Below are 26921 nucleotides of genomic sequence, written 5' to 3'. Positions count from 1 at the left end.
TTAAAGTCGACCAGACTGGCAATAATTTATTTTAAATAATTAGTTTAATTTACAACGTTTCGGCTGTCATTGCAGCCCTTTTCAAGTAATCAGATTAATACAATAAATCATATTTACAGCAAACCCCCGACAAAATTAACCATTGTTTTGATGAACAATGTATAACTGACAGAAGTAAGCCCGAAATAAATAGATGTTGACTGTTAGTAGAAAACTTAGTCATTGCCAGTCTGGTCGACTTTAAAATTGGAGGAGAGATTTTCATTATTTATTACTGGCGACTCTTAAGGATTATCATTTAAAAATAAAATTGTTATGTACTTCATGCATTATTTTTTTCATTTTTATATTATTCCGTTTATATTATAATGTTGTTATTGTTATTTTTATTATTAGGTATGAAATTTTATATATAAATGTAATTGTAATTTTTTTATTATATTGTGTGTGTGTGTGTTCATATTTAAATTTGAAAAGATATGCTCGAAAATATCCGTGACCTGACAGCATCTGGGTCAGGTAGTAATTTACACCGTGTCTACGTTTGATCCACTTATCCACTTGCAGGATTAATTGGTGAGTCCATTTTCCTTTAGTAGAAGCATCCCATAACTTTTGCCAGCGCTGTATGCTTCTATGTCTTTCTTCTATCTTTAAATCTTCTGTATCTGCGTGTCCAAGTTTTCTCCGTTGATATATGAGTTTTTGCTCTTCTGCCAAAACTTTTATGGAAAGAATACCTGCGATGATTTCTGCAGCTTCCTTCGATACTGTGCAAAATGCACTTGCTACTCTAAGGGTGTTTAATCTGGTTACTGATGCAATGCCATACGTCATAATTGATGTAATCACCGATACTAGTAATGCTCTTCTGTTCTGTTTTGGACCTCCTACGTTGGGCATGAGTCGCGATAGAGCTGACCTTACTCCAGCTGCCTGCGCACTTACATACTCCACGTGTGCTTTAAAATTAAGCCGGGAGTCAATCAACACCCCTAGGTACCGTATGTTCGGCTGGGATGTTATGTCGTATTCTCCTACTCGAAGCTTTATCATCTCCACCTCCTTCCTGCTGGTGATTAGTACCGCTTCCGTCTTATGTTCAGCCAGCTTTTGTCCTGCCTGAACTAGCCACTCACGTAACCTCGTAAATGTGACATTCTGCTGTTTCCACTTAGTGGGGAACACTCCTTTTTCCAAACATTTATTGTACATGCTCCGGAACATTTCTGGGGCCATCTTAATGGCCGCCTTCAGCGCAATATTAGGGATTCTATCTAACCCTGGCGCTTTTGAATTTCCTACTTTGGAACATGCTTCCTTCAATTTTTTTATCGTCACCGGCGGGATTATCTCGTCCTCATTGAGGTTCTCAAGCACTTCCACCCGATACTCAAAATTTGGTCTCTATGGAAAGAGCTCCGTGACTATCTTCTGTAGTAGTTTTGGGCATGTCGGTGTAGGCATTGTCTTGCCTTTAAGCCGCGACGTGACTATTTTATATGGTCTACCCCAGGGATCTTCATCAACTAAAGTAGTTCCTCCCAACATTGCCTTTTACTGGCTTTTATGGCTTTAGCCAGCTCTTGTCGTGCTTTTTTGAACTGCTCCTTCAACTCTTCGTGGTTCTTCTTCTTCCTGCTACGTTTCTCCGCTCTTTTTGATCGGATGCATTTCTTGCGTTTGGCAGCAATGTCCTCATTTCACTAATACATGGGTGGGATCCTATTAAAGAAGCATTTACGAGGTATTGTTGCGTCACAGGCATCTCGTACTCGCCTCATAACCGTCTCCGCCTCTGCTATTACATTATCAGAAGCTATAGGACTGCTATCCAATGCCACTTGGAATAACTCTAGGTCAAACATGCTAGTTTTCCACCCTATCGAGTTTGCTTTCCTTGATACCGGTTTTCTTCTTTCCTATCCTGTTGAGACCTCCCATCGAATTAGTCGGTGATCACTGTGGTTGTACTCTTTTGAAACCTTCCACAATGATTTCCCTCGTATCAGCCAGCTGCTAATGAGAGTTAAGTTCACTATTGAGCTCTTCTCCCCTTTCTCATAGATTGGTTCTTCTCCGGTGTTCAGTAACACATTGTCCAGGCTGCACATTGCCTCCAGTAGTACTTGACTTCTTGAGTTGGTATGTTTACTACCCCATTCAATTGTCCACGCATTAAAATCCCCCGCAATGGCAACGGGATGATGTTCCTTAGCATCCTTGACTAATAATTCTAGGAAGTGCGTGAATTCCTCAATGGTTAGACTTGGTGGAGCATAACAGCTGTAGAAATGGATGTTACCTACTTTTGCTCTCACAAATCCTTTCTGTGTGCTATCAATGGTGTCTTGAAAGGGCAAGTTTCGGCAAGCCCAAATGACAGCTTTTCCGGTGGAATCAGCCGCCCATAAGTCAGTCTCGAGCATCCTGTACGGCTCTGAGATGATCACGATGTCGGGCGTTGTCTCTCTTACCGTCTGCATAAGCAGATCCTGTGCCGCTTCACAATGATTTAAGTTGTGCTGGATTATCCTCATCTTCGCTTTTTATTCAGCCGCTAGAGTTCTTGTTGATAAACTGCGCAGACCTAGGACTACCTTTCATGTGTCCGCAGTTTGCTTCATTTCCTGCTTCAATGCACAAGATACAACGCACATCTTTTGTGCATTGAGCCACTTTGTGCCCACTACCGCCACATTTTAAGCATAGCTTAGATCGGTCTATATCGCTCTTACACTGTTTAGCGATATGACCTATGTGCCAACATTTGTAGCACTTTAGGGGCCTGCTTACCTCCCTGATGGGACAGTTAACTAAGCCAATTCAGATCCTGCCTCTTTCTCCTATAATCTTCTTTGCGGCCTCCATTGGTAACTTAATAACCGCTATTTGTGTCCGACCAAATGATGTGCGGAGAGACTTGACAGTTGTCTCTGCTATTTGGTGCTCATCACCTGCCACTTTTCTGAGGGCTTCGAGTACTTCTTCCTTTGTAGTCGTTTCCTCAATATCCTTGATTTCCAGATGGGCCTCCTGCTGTTTGCTGGTGACGTCGGTCTCCTCTTTGAGTACCTCCGCCATCCGTTGTTGCAGTGGCCCCATCTTATCGCCGATCTTTCTGTTGAGGACGATTAGCAGTTGCCCCGCATTCGTCCTGCGCACTTTCTCGATATTATCCTCGATGTCTTTTTGTAGAATATCCGTCTTGACCTTCCTCAGGATATCCGCATAGGACTTCTCTGGCTTAGCGCTAATGAGCAGCGCATTCGGCAACATTTGACGCTTGGGTTGCTGCACGGATGCATGACCTTTTTTCTTCTCTGACGTATTATTGTCTTTCTTCTTCTTTTTCTTCTTCTTCCTTTTTTTGACCGTTACCCAATCTTTTTCTTGAGACTGAGGCGGTTTCCTCTCTTGATTTGTACCCTCTTCTTTTTTAGCCACCTTTGCCAAGGGCACCGGCGGTGAGGGCGAGCAATCACGTTTTCCAGGTGTATTCACACTATTGACACCTGTCTTAAAGATGGGAGATGTTTGTGTCATCCCATCTTTGCCAGCATTGCTCCTTATACACGGTGTAGGAATATGTCGCTCACTACTGTATTCCTTAAGAGCTTTCAGTGCGCTCTTCGCCATGTCCTTCAATTCCTTATGTAGGTTCTTCTTCTCCTGGATGAACTCCACAAGGGCTTCGATTTATTTCTTCATTTTGTTGAATTTTCTTTCAGCCTTTTGGTCACTTGTAACATTAGGCGCTACAGGATCCGAGTGACCAAATCCTGCAGCACTTGCTCACTCTCAACAGACGCCGGTACTAGGGTATCCCTTCCTTGCACCGTAAGTACATTTTTATTGGTTGTACTCTCCATGTTTGGTTTATCTTCGGGGTTGCTTCCCCTAGGCTGTTTGGTTTGCGAGAAATATTTTATTTCCTTCAAACCCTCCGAACGTGTTGAGAAGCACCACACAGGTACACGAGACGCAGATGCGCCCCGTCCCTCCACGATCAGCGAGCTTCCCCTATCCGCCACCTGGGGACGCGCCACGTATGGGTTTCAGGCTCCCACTGTGGTGTGTGTGTGTGTATGTGCGTGCGTGCGCATTACCGCAAAGATTTCTTTTGAGTCAACGTCCATTTTTCTTTGATTTTCATATGCATTTCTCATTATTTTCAATAATTGTTCTTGAAAATATATATCTCTTTTTGTGACTGTAATTGATAAATTATAATTTGTAATTAATGCAAAGAATTAAAATTTATGAACAAAATTAATGCTCACTTATCCCATTTGGAAGCTCTGAAAATATTCCAATTCCAACATTATTCTGTTCACTTTCTCGTGAATTTTGTGAAGATGAATCAGAATCTGATGATGAATCCGTATTGTTTTGATATATGCGGTTTGATTGTTGAAATGAAGTCGAAGGGCAAGAAAATGATGTTGTGGTCGATTTATTTATTTTTGGATTTTGATTGTGGGAAAGAAACTGTAAAGATGATGATGCACTGTTTTGATGTTCATTTATGTTTGGTGGTTCCTGATTTAAGTGTACTGTATGTGTATTAGTTTTAATTGCATTGAATATCTGTGTATTGTGTGTTGTGTCCTGTGAATTATAAAATGTTTGATTTTGATGAAATGAAGTCGAAGGATGTGAAAATGATGTTGATGAAAGTAAATTGGAGGGAAAAAGAGATTGTGATGATGAATACATGTTAGGTGCTGTATTCTGTAAGTTATAAGAGGTTTGATTTTGATGAAATGAAGTCGAAGGACATGAAAATGATAATATTGTGGCTGATTCATCTGATGTTTGAGATTGATAATGGTGAGAAAGAGATTGTAAAGATGATGATGTACTGTTTTGAAATTGATGTACGTTTAATGGTTCTTGATTTAGATGGACGGTATTTGTGTTATCTTTAATTGCAGTGAATGTATGTGTATTATGTGCTGTATCGTGTAAATTAATAAGATTTTTTATTTTGATGAAATGAAGGATGTGAAAATAATGATGTTGATGGAAGTAAATTGGAGAGAGGAAGAGACTGTGGTGGTGATGATGAATGCATGTTAGTTTAATTTTAATATTTGATAAAATGTGCGGGCTATTTGTTATCTTTTCTTCAGTTTGCTTTTTCAAAAATTTCCTTATATTTTCCGTTATTTTTTTACATTTTTTCCTTTTTTATTTTCTTCGACTACATCGGTGGAGAAAATTTTTTGTAAGGTCATGGATAGTACCATTAGTCGATATTATCAATTTATGCAGTTTATTTTCGTTGTCTATAATAAAAATAAACATTTAATATTTTTTTATTTTGTTGATATAAAAAATAGTTATTTTTAACATAAAAATATTACTTACCGCTCATGGCAAGAATTTTTGCATCAACCTTTGTTTTTTTTTGAGTTTTAAAATCTTTCCATGTTAATTTTACTATATGATTAATATGCCTAAATTTTTTTGGAATGGTTGATGTATTAATAACATCTTTTTCTTTGGTTTTCAGCCACCAAATTAAAGAAAATTTTATGTTCTTTGACATAAATAACAAACTAATAAATACTACGGTTGGTTTCTTTAATTGACAACTAAAATCTAAGTGTGAACCTAAATGATAGACCTTTTTTCCCTTTCTATTATCATTGCAGGACCGTCGATATCGATATCAAAATCAATAAGTCTGCATTTTTTTTGTACATATATGCGAGGCAATTGAGTTAAAAATATAAAAGTACAGTAACTTTATAATTAAAAAGAGTTAGATAAATTTTTCTCATTCAAATTCTTTTTTATTAATAGTGTAGTAGCGATGAGATATGCGAATCGTGCACGACTTATACGTATGCGAACCCGATCATAATAAACAAAGCGTTATAATGTACACGTACGGATTCTCCGTCGTGCGAGCGGTCAACGGCATTATACAAATACGTCACGAGAGTATCAATATGTATATCGGCTCGGCGGCGCGATCAAGTAAACGATGCGATCCGCGGTACATCTAAGGATGCCGAAACACAGCCGGAGGGGGCCAACGTAATTGGCTGAAGACAAATAGACAATAGTTTTAAACATGCGGTCAGGCGGGCCGATGAGGCGTCATTAGAATAAGCAAGAGAAAGGACAGCGGACCCTAGAAGAAAGGGAACGATTGTCTGTGCGGACAGTTCTGTTCTGATTTTAGCGTACTAAGTTACAAGTAGCGAACAATTAGAGTCATATCGAAATATAAAAGCGCAGTATACACGGAATTGTAGTTCGTGAATTAAGTAATAATAAAGACAATACAAAACACATACGAAATCACGGTGTAATTGAATCGGAATACATCAACCACATAACAAATAGGTATAGCAACATATGCTTGACTATCAAAATTAATATAAATACAAGTTGTTATAAGAGTATTCACAGAAACAGCGTATAAATGATTTGTTACATAAGATTTATATAACAATTGTGTAGTAGAATAATCAAATCGGTCGCCTACAGTGTTAAATACATCTTGTTTTTTAATTTCATAAATAATTGCATAATGTTGGTGACAACAATCACAAATAAGTTGATTACAATTTGAAAGCTTAACAAAACAATAAACGGAACCTAATTTCTCTTCATTATTCTGATAATATTGTACTATAGATGATTCACTTTGCAGATTTCTATTATACATTTTAGATACGTAAAGTTTGTTATTATAAAGAAGTCTGAAATATTAATATATTGTAAAGTTATTATATGTTATTTCACTATTATTAAATGCATTTCGAATAATATCTATAATTGGTTGTATTTTGTATTTACCAACACTATAACAATGTGGGTATGTTGTATAATCCTAACTTGTTTCTTTTTTCTTATACAAAAATTTCGAATATTAACATTTGGCAATAATTCTAATATTCTGATCATTTTGATAAATTGATTTTGTGAATTAGCAAATTTTGTATCGATGTGACGTGTACCGTGAATTAATTTTAATAATTGACCATTTAAATCTTCATATTCATAGCATGTATAAGCCCATAAGGGCCCTAATTTTTTTACACAGTTTCCTAAATGTAACAATACATGAATATTTATCGAACAAAATTGAATTTTGCACATATCTTGAAATTCACGAACAAATCGTCGTAATAAATCTTGAGCTGCTTGTATCATAAAATCCATAATTTCATCAAAACTTAAAATTTTTATAGCTATAACTAATCGTAAATAATTTTCAAAATAATCTGCGCGCATTATATTTTCAAAAACAGGAATGTAATAATAAAAAAAACACTTTAGTTCTGATGCTTTCCAATGCATTAAATCTGTAACTGAACGTGGCATGCGATGAATAAATTTCGGAGGTTTTATACTTATTAATCGCCTATTAATAATATCGATAACTGCATGTAAAGAAAATGGAGCATGTAAGTATTTTATATCAAAAAATAACATCATCAGTTTTTTCATCACGTTACCATCAACACAATGCATACGATCAATTGCCATTCCGTTAATAAAATCTGGCATTATTTTTGATAAAATTGTATGACCTTTTACTCCCATAAAAGGTGTGTCTGATTTTGCTCTATTTGCGAATTTAATAGATTGTTGAGATGTTCTTAGATTTAATTCATTTTCAAATGGATAAATATGTACATGACTTCTAGGAACAATTTCAATGTTTTCGCTTTTACACAAGCATGAATGACAACCGTAATCACCATTAAATTGAATAAAATTTAAACATTCACATTTTGCAGGAAGGTCGCAAGTTTCCATTAATATTATACTTCTCACAATAATAAGGCTGTTATCAGGTAATTTAATTTGAATACCTTCAGCAAATTCCTGGAATGTTTTCATAAATTTATATAAAAATTAGTTCATTTGCGGGTTTTTATCATTGTACCAATATCCGACAAGTAAAGTATTCTCTCTTTTTTTTTCTATCTTCAAAAGGCAATTCATTAATGGTAAGATATACTGGCCAAATGCTTATGTTTGATGATTTAAACACTGGTATACCATCAGTATACTATGTAAAAGAAATATTGTTACGATTACGTAGAAATCCATTATTAAACCATTCTTGATATAATTGTCCATCATAAATATCTGTTATACTTTCAGGTAATTGCATTGGGCGTTCAAATCGACTTTGAAGTTTATCATAAAATGAAGGCCTTGCGTACATTTCTCTTAACTGATTTGTACAAGATAGTTCGATAAAATAGGCGTTATTTTTTTGACAACACAATGGACAAATATTATTCATTGATTTCAATTCGCGATTACAAATCGTACAATAATGATGTCTAATAACATCAGTCTCACTTAAACAAAAAATTTTTTTAAATTTATATAAACTGTTTTTTCTTAAATTTCTAGAAGAACAGTGGAACTCTATTACTTTAATAATGTCGGCAATAAATGACATCGTAAGATTATGATGTAGAAGAAGAGATAAAATTAATGACTTACTGTCACCGATAGTTATTTCAGCACCATGGTACAATGGTTCATTTTGGTTATCGATATCATTATTAATATGAACATTAACGTCATGGTTAATATCATCAATATCGATATTTTCATTATCGACACCATAGATTCTGTCATGAACATCAGAATCATCACTTTCCTCAAAAGTCGAATCCATATCATCCAGATCATTAGCAGAATCATAATTCCTAAAATCGTATCTGCTATTAATATCTACTCTCTCTTGGACTAGTTAAATTATATTAATTTTTATAAACAATAAAGCCTTTTATTTTTCTAATGTATTTTTATAATGCTTTTTTTAAATAAATATATTTTTTTATATAATAAAAATATAAATTTACATTATTTTTTTACTTATTATTTTTTATTATATTATTATTACTATTATTATAAATAGATTTACATACCCATATTCATTTTCAATTTCATTATTTTGAGCAAATTGTACTCTTTCGTGTACATCTTCCATTTCGTCTTGATTGCTGAATTTTGGAACATAATCATAGAAAAATTATTATCAAGATTATTAATAAGTTATCAAGATTATTAATAGGTTATTAAGTCATAATTACTTTCGATTATTTAATGCAAATAGAGCATTGTCCAGGTAGAATATCAAAATTGCTCTCTTTTAGAATAGCCTTTAATCGAATGTCTTGCTGTTTCTTGCAGAAATATTCAAGTGATTTATACGACATGTTCTTTATTATTTATGATTTATAACACAAGGATCAATTAATGGTCGTTTAGATAAATATTAACTAGATACCGAAGTTGTCTCTTCTAAAGAGCCTTTCTATTGTCATTGCAGGACCAAACCCTAAAGCTTCTTTATCCTTTGCGCGTCTCTCGTGTGTGCTTCATTTATATATTTTAAACATCCAAATATATATACGATTAAATATAATAAAAGGAAGTGAAAAAAGATATAAGAATGTGTAGTGAAAAAAACAATGTTGAAATTAAAAAAAGATCAATCGATAAATATGGCAGAAAATATTAGTGAAGAGAATATCTTGGATGAAAGCTTGTCTGCTAAGTTTAACAAAAATAATTTTACAGATTTTAATTGATATGATAAAGAGAACACACCACCTGCGAAAAAACCATTATTGGCTATTAAGTACGTGTAAATATGTATTTATGTAAATATATATTTCCTAATGTAAATTTCTCTTATACATATATATCGAATAAAAATATTATTTACAGATTGCAAAATAGAAAAAAGAAGGTTACCAAGCGGTGCAAAGCTGACAGAGCCAAATTGAATGGTCGGGATTGCTGGGAATGTAAAAAAATAATATATATTATATTAATTTACATATTTACAATAAAATATATGCAAAAAATTCTTTTCTTCATAAAAAAAGTATTAATTTTTATATGTAATTTTTAGTATTACGAGGCTCTATCATTGTCGGAAGATGAATTGCAAAAAAGAAAAGATCAATGTTCGCGGCATCGACATAAATACGAAAGACCACGTACACCAGAAGGTATATTTATACATATAATATTTCTCGTTATTTCTGATGTATATACATAATACATTAATTATATAAAATACAATGTAATCTTTTTTTTCTTAAAAGATAGAGATCCAGAATTTCTTGAGGAGATGTCTGCATGAGAAATTGTCAAGTACATATATATATATATGGCAAATTTTGATAGTTTTTCTTCAGTTATAACTCTTAATTGCAACTAAAATGTAGCTTCGACAGTTCAAAGTGGAACTTAAGACTTGATATACAACTTTATATATTAAACGCGAAAAATATCACGTCAATAAGATTTCTATGAAAAAAATGTTTTTTAGTCATTTAAATATACTAAAAGGGTGATTTTGTTGCTTTTTTGAATCAATTATAAATTCTTTTATTAACTAAAACATTTTTTTCCATAAAATAGCACGTTATAAAGTAAAAAAATTAAAAATTATTATTACTGATAAAAAACTATCAAAATTGCAATGTTTAACGTATTTAACCGAGTTTTCCACAAAATCTTGACGTGCTAAAGCATTTCTGCAAACGGATTTGAATTCAACAACGAAAAAATTTAATACAGCAATTATAAGTTTTAACCTTTTGCAAAAATCTTGTTTAGTGTTATTTAAAAAAAAATTGTTTATTTGTATTTAATTACCTTTTTTTTGTTTTAGATTCTTCTTCTTCATATACACTATATAAGTTGTAACAATTTTTATAATATTACACACACACACACACACTTTATAATAATTGTATAAATTTAAATTTATAATAATTATAAATAAAATAAGGTTTTTAAAATAAAGTATAAAATTTTATTATTATTATTATTATTATTAAGATATAAATGTGTAATATATAATTACGATAAAAAAATAATAATAATACTTGCAGGAAGACACGTTACATCATGTAGAATATATAACAAAAATTATCCATTGCAAACCCATGTAGAATCCTATCCTATTGCAAACCCATGTAGAATCCTATGAAAAATTAATCATTGCAAACCCATGTAGAATCCTAGGCAAAATTAACCATTGCAAACCCATGTAGAATCGTACCCATTGCAAACCTATGTAGAATCCTATGAAAAATTAACCATTGCAAACTCATGTAGAATCCTATGAAAAATTAACCATTGCAAACCCATGTAGAATTGTATTAAAAATTATCCATTGCAAACTTATGTAGAATCCTACATTGCAAACCCATGTACAATAGAATTGTATGAAAAATTATCGATTATAAACCCATGTACAATCGTAACAAAAGTAATGAAATAAAAAAAAAATTGCGCCAAGTGAAAGTAGAAACTTGTACCAGTGGAAAATTAAAATTGCAGACATATATAGAGTCGTATAATGAATCAGTAAAAATTTAAATTTGCAAATGTAGAATCGTACCATAAAAAAACTTATCTTTTAAAAAAAAAGATAAACAAGATGCCAAGTCCATGCGCCATGTGAAAAAGAAATAAAAAAATTTTAGTTAAAAAACTGGGCGCGCTGCTAAGTTTCAAAATTACAATGCACCTTAAAGTAACATTAATTAATTTAAACACAAAACATATTTTAACTGTAATGAGTTTAAAAGTAACAATTTAATTTTAATATTGTTAGAATATTATTTAGCAGCGCTCCCAGTTTTTTTAACTAAAATTTTTTTATTTCTTTTTCACATGGCGCATGGACATGGCATCTTGTTTATCTTTTTTTTTAAAAGATAAGTTTTTTTATGGTACGATTCTACATTTGCAAATTTAAATTTTTACTGATTTATTATACGACTCTATATATGTCTGCAACTTTAATTTTCCACTGGTACAAGTTTCTACTTTCACTTGGCGCAATTTTTTTTTTATTTCATTACTTTTGTTACGATTGTACATGGGTTTATAATCGATAATTTTTCATACAATTCTATTGTACATGGGTTTGCAATGTAGGATTCTACATAAGTTTGCAATGGATAATTTTTAATACAATTCTACATGGGTTTGCAATGGTTAATTTTTCATAGGATTCTACATGAGTTTGCAATGGTTAATTTTTCATAGGATTCTACATAGGTTTGCAATGGGTACGATTCTACATGGGTTTGCAATGGTTAATTTTGCCTAGGATTCTACATGGGTTTGCAATGATTAATTTTTCATAGGATTCTACATGGGTTTGCAATAGGATAGGATTCTACATGGGTTTGCAATGGATAATTTTTGTTAATGGCGTGCCCTTAACTGGTCGCCTTTTTTTACCTTTTTTTAAAGGTGAGTTTTTAGAGATTATATCATTCATTTTTGTATATTTTTATGACCGGAATAGAACAATTATTAAACATGTTTATCTAAACTTCTTTGCTTAAAATGATGTGTACAATCATATCCTAGAATCCTGATCATTCCTCCTAAAGCACCCTATTTATATAAATTTACCCATATGTGTGTGTGTGTGTGTGTGTGTGTGTGTGTGTACTAATGTCGAGCATTTTTTATACATTTTCTATTAAATTTAGATAAAAGTTGCAGGATTTCGAAAAAGAAAAAGTTGACACAGACTTTTTCCTAAACGGCGATTTTCAAGGTTATTTAAAGGTCACTTATATTTTCAAAATAGAATTACCTTAATTTTTCTCATATAAATCGATTCCTCGCAATATTTACTATAAAAAGTTGTAAAGGTATAATTTTTATGTATCTACATAATCTTACATAAACTTCAAAATATTACAAATATTTTATTTTATGAAATATTTCAGTTTATGTAAAATTATGTTAACTATCTTTTAAATTATTCACTTTTAGCCATCTTACCCTTACAACCTTTTATAGTGAATATTGCAACAAATTGGTTTATATATATAATATATATATAACATCAGTTATTATTAATTGATGTTTACATTTATTTTTAGACTTACTAGAGCTCAAATGCTCCACATTTTTTGCAAAAACTGTTTATTCTACAGATTTCAAATATGCTTTTAAATGATGATTGAATATTTTCTTTTTTTAATTATTTTTATTATTATTTTTCAATCTCAATCAACTTTTATAACTTTATGCCAGCACGATACAAATACATGTGTCTTTATTTTTTTTATTATTTTCATTATTATTTTTCAATCTCAATCAACTTCTATAACCTTATGCCAGCAGGATACAAATACATGTATGTCTTTATTATTGTATCAACTCTTGTCTTTTCCATGTAACCATGTCTTCATAGTTTGAATTATCCCTTCTTCTTCTCAATCTTTCGCAGAGATTTAATTAATTAAATACACTTCACACGAAATAAAGTTTGCTGGAAGATATACAGCAAACGATAACTGTAAAAACATGATTACGTGGAAAGAACAAGAGTTGGTACAGTAAAGGCAAGTAAGTAAGTATATGTAATGTATCGTATTGGCATAACGCTATATCCGCGGAGCAGATAATGTGGCTGTAGAGGTAGTCTGCAGTGCAGCTAATGTGGACGTAGATGTTGATTGAGATAATTGTCTAATATAAAATAGAATTTCAAAATTTAGTTTAAAAAGCTGTTGCATATATAAATAAAGTTTATTTTTTCTAAATTTGGAATATGTTTAATTAATTAATTTTTTAAGTCTATGTTTAATAAATTTTTTAAGTCTGTATTCAATAATTTTATTCATTTGATAAATACATGTATGTCTTTATTTTGATATGTTTAATATAATTAGAAATTCATTATTAATTAGATATGTAAACTATAAATTCATATATAATATTTGAAAATATATGTGAATATTTAAATTTTTATCTTCTCCTTCCTCTCCTTCAATCTCTTTAATATCAATATGTGTATGTGTGTACACGCGCGCACATTTGTACGTATTTATTTAATTATTGGATAGTTGAGAGTACTTAATTGATGAAAAATTATGACAATAATAATCCTTGTTTTTTTTTCTTATTATTTACTCATATTTTTTTGTCTATCTTATAAGATAAACACTTTAGAGATTGAATATTTCAAGTAAACTAATTGTAAGTAAATTTAACATTAATGCATATAGATGTTTAATCATGAATGTACTAAATAAGTACACAAGACGAACAGTGAGTGAGTGAGTGAGAATGAGAGAGTGTGTGTGTGTGTGTGCGTGTGTGTGTGAGAAAGAGAGAGAGAGAGAGAGAGAGAGAGAGAGAGAGAGAGAGAGAGAGAGAGAGAGAGAGAGAGAGAGAGAGAGAGAGAGAGAGAGAGAGAGAGAGAGAGAGAGAGTTAGCCAACATAACCCCGCACGCTGCCGATATGGCGGAGCGCCACTATCGCCATCTGTTGTAAAACGTGCGAGATGGACAAAATTACCACTACATGCATCTTGCATGTGTTGTGTACGTGTGATATATGTGTGCGCATGTGTTGTATACGTGTGAATACGTGTAGCACGATACTACTATGTATGCGTGGTCGATGATGATAATGATGATGATAATAATAATGATGACGGGGACGTTTCTTAATAGAAATTTTTCATATTTCGACTTTGCATTTATATATCTCTGCTTACAAATCACGTAGAGCAGAAATAAAGACACTTTTATTATATAATTCGAACTCAATCTATCGATTAAGTCTAGTATAAACTCGATTGCTTTAGCCATTATTGAGGATTCGAAATATTATAAAGACTCAAATGTCCGACTCGCGTTAAGATACACGGTGTCTCCGCTACGCCCTTAACTGGTCGCGAGACACTACCGTGTCTCTTGATAATTTTATATATTTAACATCGCAAGATAATTGTAATTTTATCTAACAATTGTAAAATAAGACATAAGGTGCAATAAAATGTTTATTGCATTTTATGCTGTGTCTTATTTTACAATAATTTTACAATTTTGTTAAATTAAATTACAGTTATTTTACAGTGTTACTAAACAAGTAAAATTATTATATTTTACATAATTTAATTTGCGTCTTTTTGCTTATTATTGTTATTTTCTGAATATAATTTTAAGAATAAAATCACACATAGGACATGAAGCTTTAATAGAGGTTTTACTTAAACCTATATTGCTCTCTTAGCTCCTACTGAAAAAGGACCTACTTTTATAATTAAAATATTAGCAGCATTTTTTGTTTCAAAGTAGCATTAGATCAAAATTTACAGAATTGAAGGTTTAATAGAGGAGTAAACAAGTATAATATCATTAAAGTAGGTTGTTCGAAAATCGAACGTCAAAAAAGCTGAAAAGTCTTAAAACATTATTGCATTAAAATTCATGCAGTCTTTTCATTCACATGCAACATGCATCATGCTTAATTTTATATTAATATTATTTTCAAATAGCGCTCGGCCGCACAGATATACGTATACCCCGCGCCTGCGAAAAGGAAGCGCTTACGTCAAATCTCATATAATGGTAAACACCGCGGTCGCGCGAGAGGAGATACATTTTAGTTCCCGATAATAACAAAACGATTATTTTCCTGAAAGTAAATAATTACACTAAACGCTCTTTCGCCCTCAGCCGAACGATAAATTTAAGAGAATCTTTCTCGACTATTCTAGAAATACGGGCCTATATAAACCTCCTCTCTCGTGATCGCGGTGCTCTTTTCCGATTGCTTGTCGCGTCAAGAGTGTGCTTATACTTTACGAAAAAGATCGCTTGTCTTTTTCGTTTTTTCACGTTCAATTACCGTTGCTTGCGGAACATTTCGTTATTAATTATCGACTCGGCTATTTCTTTTGGTTTATTCTTATCAGTTAATTCTCTGGCAATTTCTGTGCGGTTTAAACAATTGTAATTTTTGTTGTTTGTAGTGTAAATATATTTTTTTGTTCACGTTACGCGTGTGTCGAGTGCAGTACTTCTCTATCGTCTCGCTTCCGACCTTCCTTTTCCGCGATCCGTTGTGCACATAGGTTATTGTCATTATATGTAAGTCGATAGGTCAGTCAAATAGGTGCAAATTAGCTTTAAAGATGTTAAAATAGTATCAAGATTTCGACTCGGGTTTTCACTTGCACTTAACGTTAGTAACTCGCAACACGTGACAATAACGCACGATACGAATAAAATGCGTACGTTCGAGAAACTTGAAATACACATTTTCTTTTGTACAGCGGGAAATTTATACTTCCATTTCCCGTCGAAAAATTCGACATTTTCCCCGTTTAGATTTTGAAAGAGCGGGAGAATCGAAAAAAATTTCAATTTTCTTGCTAGCGATTTCTTCGTTTTTCACGAAGGAGGTGACGAAGAATATTCTTAATCTAGTTTACTCACCTATCGGATGATACTTTTCTTAAATTCTGGGTGTTTCTTAAAACTAAATATCTCTTAATTTGTTATTTATCTTCGGAATGTGCTTTTTTCTTCATAAATAGGCGTGACAGAAAGATTTTTAGTTATTTCATTGGCGAACGTCGATTTTCTTTCTAATAAATATTTCAGATGGTGTTAAGTTTTACAACTATTTTCTCTGTGCAGTTTGGAAAATCGTAAAATATAATTTATTTTTATTTTACGAGATACAATGAACTACAAAAATATCAAAGGATTGCTTTTTGTTTACCATGTCATATATTCATATATTGGTGCATGTACTAAATCTCTAACCTTTTTTTGTCTCCAAACATTTATTTTACTTCTTTATTACACGAAATTTATTAACTCCAATCTTTATCCTTTTCCGACGTTCTCAAACTCGTAAATTTCTTACTATTTTAGTTTTTTTCGTCTTAATTAATTAGTTGTTTATTGAACTTGGAGTGCCGCGGTGTGATATCGAATCGATTTGATGCGAGGAATTGAAATGATTAGAGAATTATTAAAGTAAAACTCAGAGTATATTTTCTAATGTAACAAGGTCCTCGAAACTGTACAGGATTATTAATTCACTCGCGTTATAATATACGTCCGCACGCGGTAACAGTCGGAAAACGAATCTCTCGCATGTACAAATGTTCTACCTATCTTTTGCCTCAAAACGCCCTTCGATAGGCTTCGAGAGGCTTCCAGAATTTTCTGTCTGTTTTACTTGCTTTGTTTCTTAATCGTCTTGATATTTGTCTCTATCTGTCACGTCTGTTCTGTTTATTTCTATTTATTTATGTCTCGGTGACCGTATTCGTATACGTGTTTATCGCTCAATAATTTTAGTGAAGTATGTGACAATGTAATCGCCACACTATATTTTAAAAGAATAAAAAATATTTTCAAATCAAATCTCCCGAGCGTTTTCTTTTTGTTTAATACATATTTGTTTAAACATAAGAATTCGATTTGACATGAAAAATTTAATTTTTGTTTATTTACTTACATACACAGATTTTTCTTTCGTCCTTTTCTTGCGTTACATGATCTCGTTTCTAGAAATTTCTAAATATTTCTAGAAGCTTTTTATTTAACGCGTACAAATCTGAACATGAAAAATCATGATTTTTCACGTAAAATACGTCTTCCCCACTTTTATTTTTTTAATTTTTGCGAGAGAAGGAGAACGATAATATAAGCGAGTCGACAAGTCGTTCTTCCGCATTCATTCGAGTTCGAGTTTACAGAAATACAAGTTCAAGGTACGAAGAAAGAATTCCTCGCAGTTTTGCCATTTTACCGGATTGTCCTGACTACTCGTAAAATTTTACAAGTGAAAACAATGGCTACGCGCAAGGAAGTACCTAACTTTCCCAAATCTGAGCGCAATCGCCATATTCGCAGAACGGCTAACAACGACGGCATGAACATCGATAACGTCAGAAGATACAAACAACGTTATTTATTGTTATTGACGACGTATGAACTTAATTCTTCTCACACTAAGATATACGTTGGATTGCAGTCGAAGAACGATGGCGGCTTTATACCGATTGTTAAATTAACGGGTAATTACACCGAAGGAATTTGCTTCGACGTCAACACGTGGCGTCAGTTTCAAACCAATATGAATCTATGAACTTGAATGAGAATCTAAAGATTAAACCAGATCCTATTATTATCGAGAATATTTCGATCAACTTCACTACTGCTTACGGAGCGAGAGCTGTACTGGTGGCATACAAAGAAAACAACAAAGATCATGCAGCGGAAGATAAAGCGAAAGAAGAAGAATCTCAGCCGCCGCTGAAGAAACGAAAAACTTACGCAGTTGCAATAGTGATGCAGAAAACTACTTTTCTCGGCTTGGAACATATTAGAAAATGCGTAGATGCACATTTGACGCAGTTAGTTTCTATAGTCGATACTGTTGATGTAACTGCAAGATATTTAATTAACGAAATAGAATTAAAACTTCCCTCGTCTTACATTGATCGTGAAATTATAAAACTTACTATCAAAGGCAATTATCAGAAAATTGAACGTAATGTACGAACGCAAATAAATAGCAAAATTTTTAGATGTTTACTTTAACATTGTATTTGTAGAATTACGCTTCGATTTAATGAAATTCTCCGTATTATTTTGCTAAAATGCAAATCTTAATTTTTTCTTAAAAAAAATATCACTAATAAATAAAACTGTTTCTATCTTAAATCTGAACATTTTCTTTTATTCTCCTCCTCCTCCTATAATGTTGTCTGAGTTTTATTGCGAGCGTAGAACGCAAGCAGACGAAGACAACGATGTATCCTTTCTGCGCGCGGTGTCCGCGCCCCTTGCTGGTCCAGATGAGGATGGGTCCCGCATAGTCCAGGCCGGTGCTAAGAAATGGTCGAGTTGGCGTCACTCGGTCACGAGGAAGGTTGCCCATTGGAGGTTGTGGTGTGGCAGCTTGCCAACGAGTGCAGGTGACGCACCGATGCAACTGCTGTTTAACGACGGTCCTCCCGCGTGGCACCCAAAATCGAAGGCAAAGTAGGCCGAGTGTCAACTGAACGCCGCCGTGCAGAGTCCGACGATGGCAGGACTCAATCAGAAGTCGAGTCATCCAGGAGGCCGGCGAGACGATCATCGGGTGTTTCTCGTCGTGGGACAGCAGAGCATGTTTGAGACGTCTTCCGACGCGCAGTACGCCTTGGTCGTCGAGGAATGGGTTCAACTTGGTCAGTGAATACTGCGTGGAAGACCGGGGCGTCCCGCGGTGGCAGCTGCTACCTCGTCTGAGAAGTGGAGCGCCTGCACTACTTAAAGCCATCGGAGTAGGGCGGCGTCTAACTCGTCTGGGTGTAGTGAACGACCAGGTGTGACATTACGGCTAGCCAGGTTGAGCCATCGACGACATCAAGCAGTAACTCGCAGCAGTCGATGCAGTGTAGGGAACCGAAAAAGAAGATCCGATTTGACGATAACAGAACTCTTGGTCATCAGGCTGGTGGTTCGTTGTTCCGGAAGGTCATCCTCCGAGATGTCGACCTCTGAGCTGGGCCACGCCGTCTCGTCCAGTGACAACCAAGTAGGTCCTGTCCACCACAATGCGTGGTTGACTAGCTCACCAGGACTAATGCCTCGTGATGCGCAATCTGCAGGATTATCTTTCCCGGCTACGTGTCTCCGTTAAGCGTCCGGGAGCTCTGTCTGGATATGAGCTACCCGGTTGGCGACGGAAGTTTTCCAGCGGGTAACGTGTCCCTGGATCCAATGGAGCGTGACCTTCGAATCGGACCACAAGTGCACTGGGGTAGCTGCCAAGCCGAGCGTGTTGCGGACATGTAGCGTGAGCGTGGTGAGTAGAGTAGCAGCGCACAATTCAAGGCGAGGTAATGACACTTGCTTGACGGGTGCGACTTTGGACTTTGCCATTAGCAAGTTGACTGATGCTTTGGTTTTTGCAGTGTTGCGGATGTAGACCACGGCGGCGTATCCTCGTTCTGACGCGTCGGCGAAGCCATGGAGCTGCAACGTTGAGTGATTGTCGTCGGTGCTGAGCCAACGCGTCACGCGTATGTGGCTGAGAAAAGGAAGCTGGTTTAGCAACTGTTGCTAGCGTTGAGTGTCCTTGGTAGGCAGCGGAGAGTCCCAATCCAATTGCACGTGGCGAAGCCACGTGGTCTGGATCAGGATTTTTCCCCGAATCACGACAGGCGCAAGCCAGCCCATCGGGTCGAACAGTCGTGCAGTCTCGGCGAGGACTCGTCTCTTCGTGAACTCGGTGATTGAACGGGGACGTATCGCGAAGATAAACCAGTCGCCTTGAGGATGCCATCGCAGGCCCAGGGTAGAATGGCTCTCTCCGTCCCATGAGTGTGGTCCGTGCTGAAAACGATGCTTCTGTAGGACTCCCGTGAGAACTTCCGGTTCGTTCGACGCCCATTTCCTCAATGGAAATCCGCCCGCCGTGCAAAGATTGCGCAGTTCTGGAGGTTGACTGCGTCTTTGAGGTTGTCCGCACCGGTGACCACGTCGTCGACGTAGCAGTCACGCCGAAGCGCCGTGGCCCCTTGAGGAAACTGCGCCCTCTCGTCCGCACAAAGTTGCCGCAGCGTTCTAATGGCAAGGAAAAGTGCACAAGCCATTCCGTAGATCACTGTCAGCAACTTGTATTTGTGGATTTCGTCAGCCTTGTTGTGGCGCCACAGGATTGTCTGAAAGCGGCAATCTTCAGGATGTACTAGGATTTGTCGGTACATATTCTCAATGTCCGTGACGAAAACGTACCAATGCCAACACCACCGCAGTAGCACGTCGGTGAGCGCTGGTAAAAGATTCGCACCAGTCATGAGATACAAATTCAGCGAAGTACCGGGCCGTGTACGTTGAGAGCCGTTAAACACGACTCGGAGTTTTGTAGTCGTGCTCGACTCTTTCAGGACTCTGTAGTGCCTTAAGTAGCACTTGAGACTGGAAGCGGTTGTCGGCGTGTTGACTTTCCTCATGTGTTGCAGGTCCTCGTACTCCTGCATGAAGCCTCGATAGAGGTCGCCAAATCGAGGATCTCGGCTTCCCTTGCTCTCCATAGCTCCTAGGAGGCGCTCCGCTGGCCGACGAGTTTCATGAAGTGTCGTCGGCGGTGAGGAAAATGGCAGCCTCACCATGTACCTCCCGGTAGGCGTGCGTGTGACGGTGCGCACAAACAGGTCCTCACACTTGGTTTCTTCGGAAGTGAGCGGAGCCCGAGTTATTGGCTCTCACTCTCCTACTCCCAAAATCGCCGAACCAGGTTGGCGAGGTCATGGTCGGCGGTGCACTAAAACGTGCGGCGATGTCCGTTGGTTGCTGCTGCGTCGTATCCGCCGGACAGAATCCATCCCAGGCTGATTTGCTGGGCGATCGGCATCCGTGACCCACCCTTGCGGAGGCCTTCCTCGAGGATCAAGGAGTAGACCTCGGCTCCTAGCAGTAGCTCCGCTAAGTCGTCGTCCAAAAAGCGGGGGTCGGCCAGCTGGAGTCCTTGAAGAGGCCAGCTGCGGTCTTCTCTCGAGACCGAGCCTTGCTGAAGAGAGATACGAGGCAGTATGAAGGCTACCACCGAGAGCTTGACGTTGGTCACATCTGACGTAATGTGCAGCGTGACCTTGCCGCGAGCTGATCCTGAGCAGGTCCCTTCGATGCTGAAGATGAACAGGTCTGTAGAGACTTGAGGCAGGCGGAGACATTGCGCCAAGGTCTCGAAAATGATTGACACCTCGGAGCACTGATCGATCAGGACGCGCACGGCGTGTGGCGATCTGTACCGATCGTCGATGTTGACTCGAGCTGTTGCGAGAAGAACGGCCTTGTGATCCTGGTTCCGAAGCGTAGTGGCCAGTGTAGTGGCGCATGTGGTGGCCTCAGCTGACGGCGATGACATAGGTGCTTCGTGCAACATGGTGTGGTGTCGTGCGTCGCACGTACGGCAGTTCTTCTTTGACTGACACCGTGATAGAAAGTGGTTTCTCAAGCAATTGTAACAGAGTTTGTTTGTCTCGACAAATGTTTTACGCTCGGTGATAGTCTTGGCCTTGAAATCTCAGCAGGTCATTAGTGTGTGTTTTTTGCGACACAGTGTACAGTGCGGCGACTTAGTTCCTTGATGTTTCGTGACGTGTGCCTTGGCAACTCGTGGAGCATCTCCGGACGTTTTGCTGACGTTCTTCGGTCGTGCGGCATTGAGCGTCAGAATCCGTCGGCTTAAAGAAGTTGATGAGTGCCTCGTTCTGTGGTGATTCGGAGGAGTCTGACGTAAATGACTCCCCTTCAAGACGCGTACGTGCGTCAAACAGTTCGGTGACCAAGTAGTTGAAGAGATCCATCTCGTGGGTGTTGATTGGACGTCCGATACTCTCCTGAGCATTGACGGCGGCAGTGACGGCGTTGTAGGATGCGTCCCAATTCCTCTGCGGTATCTCCCTTCATTTTTGGCACGGCGGTAAACGTGGCAAAGTTGGAGCGGATTAATTCCTTTTTATTATTGCAGTGCTTGTCCAAGATCGCCCAAGCGCGATTATAGTTGTCACTGGTGATAGGTAATGATTTGATCAACCTTTCAGCTTGCCCCGTCAGACATGAGCGGAGGTGGTGAAGGCGCTCGATGTTGGAGATCGCATTGCCACCCACGACGGAGAGAAAGAGATCTCTGAAGAATGGTCAATCAGCACCAGAAAACAGCGGTACCTTGATGCGCGACAGTGATGACCTTGATGTGGCGTCGGCAGGTGGAGGTACGTTCGGCGCCCGAAAGTGTTCGGCATAGCCATCAAGTATGCTTTTTTGCGTCACGTACAGGTTTTCCGTATCTGCATGCAACTCTGATTTGAAGTAATCGCTCTCGCCGAACTTCTCTTTCAAGGCCGCGCGAATAAGGTCATGCTGTGCTTCAAACTTTGTCCACAGCTGATCCAGGATTCTGGTGCGTGTGGCAATAGCACTGGCGGTGATGTTGGAGCTGCCCAGCTTCTTTAAATACTCCACAGAACGTGAGATGCGGATTTGAATCTTGCGTTGACAATCGACCAGCGTGGGCACATCCATGATGGCTGCACACAAGGATGTTCACTAACTTCACCGACACGAGGAGTCACGCTCGCGAACTCGCGGTTGCCGGTGCGACGGATCCGGCTCGAAGGACCAGAAATATGTTCACGAACGCGTTGAGTGAAAGGAGATCGCGCGACAGAAAGCTAAGTCACCTCTTGTATAAAAAAAAAGAGTTTAATTTTATGACATACATTGATTGACAAATTACACTTGCACAAACTTAATACAGACGTTAATTACTTTCAGAAATACTTAATCAAAATCAGAGAAAGGAATAAGCGGCGGTCGTCAACAAATTTGCGGTTTAACTATTAAGCGGATTTGCGATGTGCGGTTCACAGCGGAAAAGCGATAAGGCTGTCAATCCGGGTGTGAGCTCCCCCTTTATAGTTTTCCGGACGGAGCCCACCCTCGCGTGAAGCGTCAATAATTTTGAGTAATTTCAATATTGCGCTAGGTGACCTGAGCGCATTACTCATAATTGGCCGCTGATAATTGACGCAAAGAAGGCCCGAAGAGAACATGCGCAAGCGGGCAATCGCGGTAATCATTGGTGATTCGAGGCGTCCGTGATAAGCCGCGTATGCTTGTTACAGTATAAGTATTCGGCGGAACGGTTGCGATACCGTTAATTGTTTACATTTTGATAGTTTTTTGTTGATGACAAGTTTATGACTAGTTGATTTATGTCGAGTTTTTTTCTTTGAAAACATAGAAAAGCGACGTAAATATTTGTTATGGATTTAATATCGACTTGTCTAGAATATACTGGAATATTCTATTCGCGTTTTGTACAGTCATGAACAATTTTATTAATTAAATAATTAATTATTATAAAAGTAATAAAAAGATTTTAGTCGAAAAATTATTATATTTTAATAAAATTACAACTTTATTGTCAAAGATAATTAATTAAACAACATTGTTGTTCGAAAATTGAACGTTTAAAAACCTGCAAGGTAAAAAGCATAAGACCACACTCATGCAAAAAAATATAATATTCATGCAACGTCCTTATGCCGCATGCATCATGCTATACATATTAATAAAAATATTATATACAAATAGCGCTCGGCCGCGAGGGTATACGGATACCCCGCGCCTTCGAGAAATAAGCGCTTAAGTCATTTAACATTAAATTGTAAACACCTCGGTCGCGCGAGAGGAGACAAAAAATAGTCCTTATAATAACAAAAATGAGATCTAACTCAGGAGTAAATAATTACAATAAACGTTCTTTCGCCCTTAATTTCACGATAAAACATGAGAAAATGTTCGCAAATGTTCTCGAAAAAAGGGCCTATATAAACCTCCTCTCTCGTGACTGAGGCGCTCTTTCCGTTTCCTAGTCGACGCGAATAGAGTGCGAGTTCTTAAAACTGAAAAAGTGATAGCTTGTCTCTTTTTTCGTGCGTTATCTCCGTTGCTTGCGGACTTCTATACAATTATATTGACAACTCGGCTAATTCTCTTGATTTATTCTCATCGGTCAATACGTGTAAATTCTATTGTGTTAGTGTTAAATAAATTTTTGTTGTTAACGTTACGCGCGTGTTGATCTAAGTGTATTCCAGTGTTCTCGCTTCCGGATTCTTTATCCTGCCTTCCGTCGCGTACAATTGTAAAAATTAAAAACTTTACATATGTATATTAATTACATATATATATATATATATATATATATATATATATATAATATATATTGTTACGTCCTCCGGACGTTCTCTCTCTCAAATCACTCGTACACTCTCACACACGCGGAACACGCCCGAAAAGGATAAAGACTCTTAAGGTGGTACTGAGTTTTAATATGAAAATCCAGTACAAAAGAACGATGCAATACAATAAATAATATGCGCAAATGCTCATTGACCTCGAAAGCGTCTGCTCGATGCGACAGCTCGACCAAATCTGTCATGGAGCCTCAAAACAACCACAGGGCGGTTGTCAATAAACAACCCCCTTAACGATGAAGTTCCACAACGACACACAAGGGATGATATTCAGGGGATGAAAGATCAGGGACGTAACAATATATATGAGTAGTAGTTTTAATAATAAAGTAGGGGAGACCGGAGCGAAGTCGTCATTACAGTTATCTCGAAATCTATGTTATGTGAACTCGTTATTAATATTATAAACGCTATTTATGATGTCTACGTAACCAACAGAATTTAGTGAAGTTATATGCTATTGTTCACGAACGCGCTGCGAGAGAAAGGATCGCGCGGCACCAAAGGATGAGTCACCTTTTGTATTAAACTGACTTTAATATTATAAAACAATTAAGAATAAACACTTCAACAAACTTTTACAATCTTACTTAATTTACAGAGAAAATCGGAATCAAAATCGAAGTGCGGAATAAGCGGCGGTCGTCAACGAATTTTAGCGGTTTTACAAGTATGCGGTTTGCGTTATGCGGTTCACGGCGGAAAAGCGATAAGGCTGACAAGCCGGGTGTGGGCTCCGCTTTTATAATTTTTAGAAAAGAGCCCACCTTCGCGTGATGCGCCAATGATTTTGCGCGTTTTGAAAATTGCGCGAGGTGACCCGAGCGCAGTACGCGTATTGGCCGCTGTCAAAATTGACAGGATGTCGGCTGTGAACGAGCATGCGCGAGCGGGCGACCGCGATGATCATTGGTAAAACGAGGCGCCCGTGAGACGCCGCGCATGCTCGTAGAAATATAACTATTAGGCGGAACGGTTGCGATACCGTTAGTTGTTGGTATTTTGGTAGGTTTTTTACATGACAGAATGATTTATGTCGCGGTATGATTTCTTTAAAAAACAATATGAGTGTTGTTATTTCCGCTCGGTATAGAATATTCTAAAATATTCTATATGAATATAATATTTCCTTACGCGTATGATATCACAATAATTCTAATATGCATTTCGAACAGCTATGTTGTGATTTTGATTACAACAAACGTATTTTTAGTAGTCCAAAGTGAAATTTTTTACGCATCGAAAATTTTTAATATTTAAAATTTTTTTCAAATCTGTAGGTAAGTGATTTTAAAGAGTAATGTGTGCTGAACTGAAATCCAGTGCAGTTTTTTTTTTATTTCTGTTTATTTCTAATATTTTATGAACGACTAAACTTGAAATTTGTGTCTGGGGTGAAGTCGTCACCAAGTCACAGTGACGACTTCATCTGGATGACTTTCCGTTGCAAATGTCATTGTTTTTTTTCAATTGCAAAAAAAGGTACGCATGTATTATCGCAAAACGACTCCTGTCGACAAGTAGCAATTGAGGAAGGCAGTTCTTGGGGTAAAAAATGATTAAAAAATGATGATTTGGGATAAAATGAAAATTCAAACAGCCGCAAAACAATAATATGGAGTCCCGAACTTAAAAAATAAATATTTAAATTTAATAAATGTTAAAATAAATTAATGTTAATAAATGTTAATAAATGTTACCCAGCCAGAATGATATCGAAGATCATAGAAGATGATATCGAATCAACATCAATTCGTCGTTGAATCGACAATTTATCGTTGAATCGGTGTCGATCGGGTAAATCACCGTCGAATCGATGTTGATTCGACGTCGATTTGATAATTCATTTTTGGCTAGATAATAAATGTTAATAAATGTTTAAATTTTTCTATTAAAAATGATTAATAAAATATATTTTATTGTTTTTCATGATCGAAATTACGTATTTTTATTTAAAATTCAGTCTAAGAATAAAGTGATGACTTTGCCCCAGGGAGGTGACGACTCCGCCCCGGCAATTTTAAAAATTCAATTTTTACACTTTTGTCATTTTTATTGACTCTATACCAATTGAACAAAGTGATGTAGACCAAAAATACCCAAAAAACATTATAGTCAAGGATTCATACTTTACAACGTACACTACATTTCATTAAAATTATTTATTTTGTTGTTAAAAACCGGCATCGAAAAAAGGTGACGACTTCGCCCTGGTTTTCCCCTATATTATAATAAAATTACTATATATGTATATACAATATAAAATATATTAAATTAATAGTTAATCAACATATAAACACAATCTATAGTTCA

The 26921-nt window shown here is 36.5% G+C and overlaps 3 protein-coding genes and 2 pseudogenes across 3 annotated transcripts; 1 reads left to right on the top strand and 4 right to left on the bottom strand.

Annotated features, from left to right (window-relative positions):
- Positions 1-1922: 1922 nt before the first annotated feature.
- On the bottom strand, positions 1923-2540 carry LOC146720683 (uncharacterized). The gene has a single exon (XM_085488145.1). The coding sequence runs from the start codon at positions 2538-2540 to the stop codon at positions 1923-1925; it is 618 nt and encodes a 205-aa protein (XP_085344271.1).
- Positions 2541-6277: 3737 nt separating this feature from the next.
- LOC146720682 (uncharacterized) lies at positions 6278-8278 on the bottom strand (annotated as a pseudogene).
- A 5-nt stretch (positions 8279-8283) lies between these two features.
- LOC146720681 (uncharacterized) lies at positions 8284-9015 on the bottom strand. The gene is made up of 3 exons (XM_085488144.1): positions 8916-9015; positions 8485-8693; positions 8284-8336 (listed from the first exon to the last, which is right to left on the bottom strand). Exons 1-3 carry the CDS (start codon positions 8975-8977, stop codon positions 8284-8286), a joined length of 324 nt encoding a protein of 107 aa, XP_085344270.1. The 5' UTR covers positions 8978-9015.
- An 8626-nt stretch (positions 9016-17641) lies between these two features.
- LOC146720680 (uncharacterized) lies at positions 17642-18451 on the top strand (annotated as a pseudogene).
- A 1786-nt stretch (positions 18452-20237) lies between these two features.
- Positions 20238-20954, bottom strand: LOC114929794 (uncharacterized). Its single transcript, XM_029301475.1, has one exon. It carries the CDS (start codon positions 20952-20954, stop codon positions 20238-20240), a length of 717 nt encoding a protein of 238 aa, XP_029157308.1.
- Positions 20955-26921: the final 5967 nt, after the last annotated feature.

This window comes from Nylanderia fulva, unplaced genomic scaffold (assembly GCF_048542155.1).
Source record: "Nylanderia fulva isolate GAGA-0341 unplaced genomic scaffold, ASM4854215v1 Scaffold64, whole genome shotgun sequence".
NCBI classification, from domain to species: Eukaryota; Metazoa; Arthropoda; class Insecta; order Hymenoptera; family Formicidae; genus Nylanderia; species Nylanderia fulva.
This window is presented reverse-complemented; position numbering and strand designations above follow the sequence as displayed.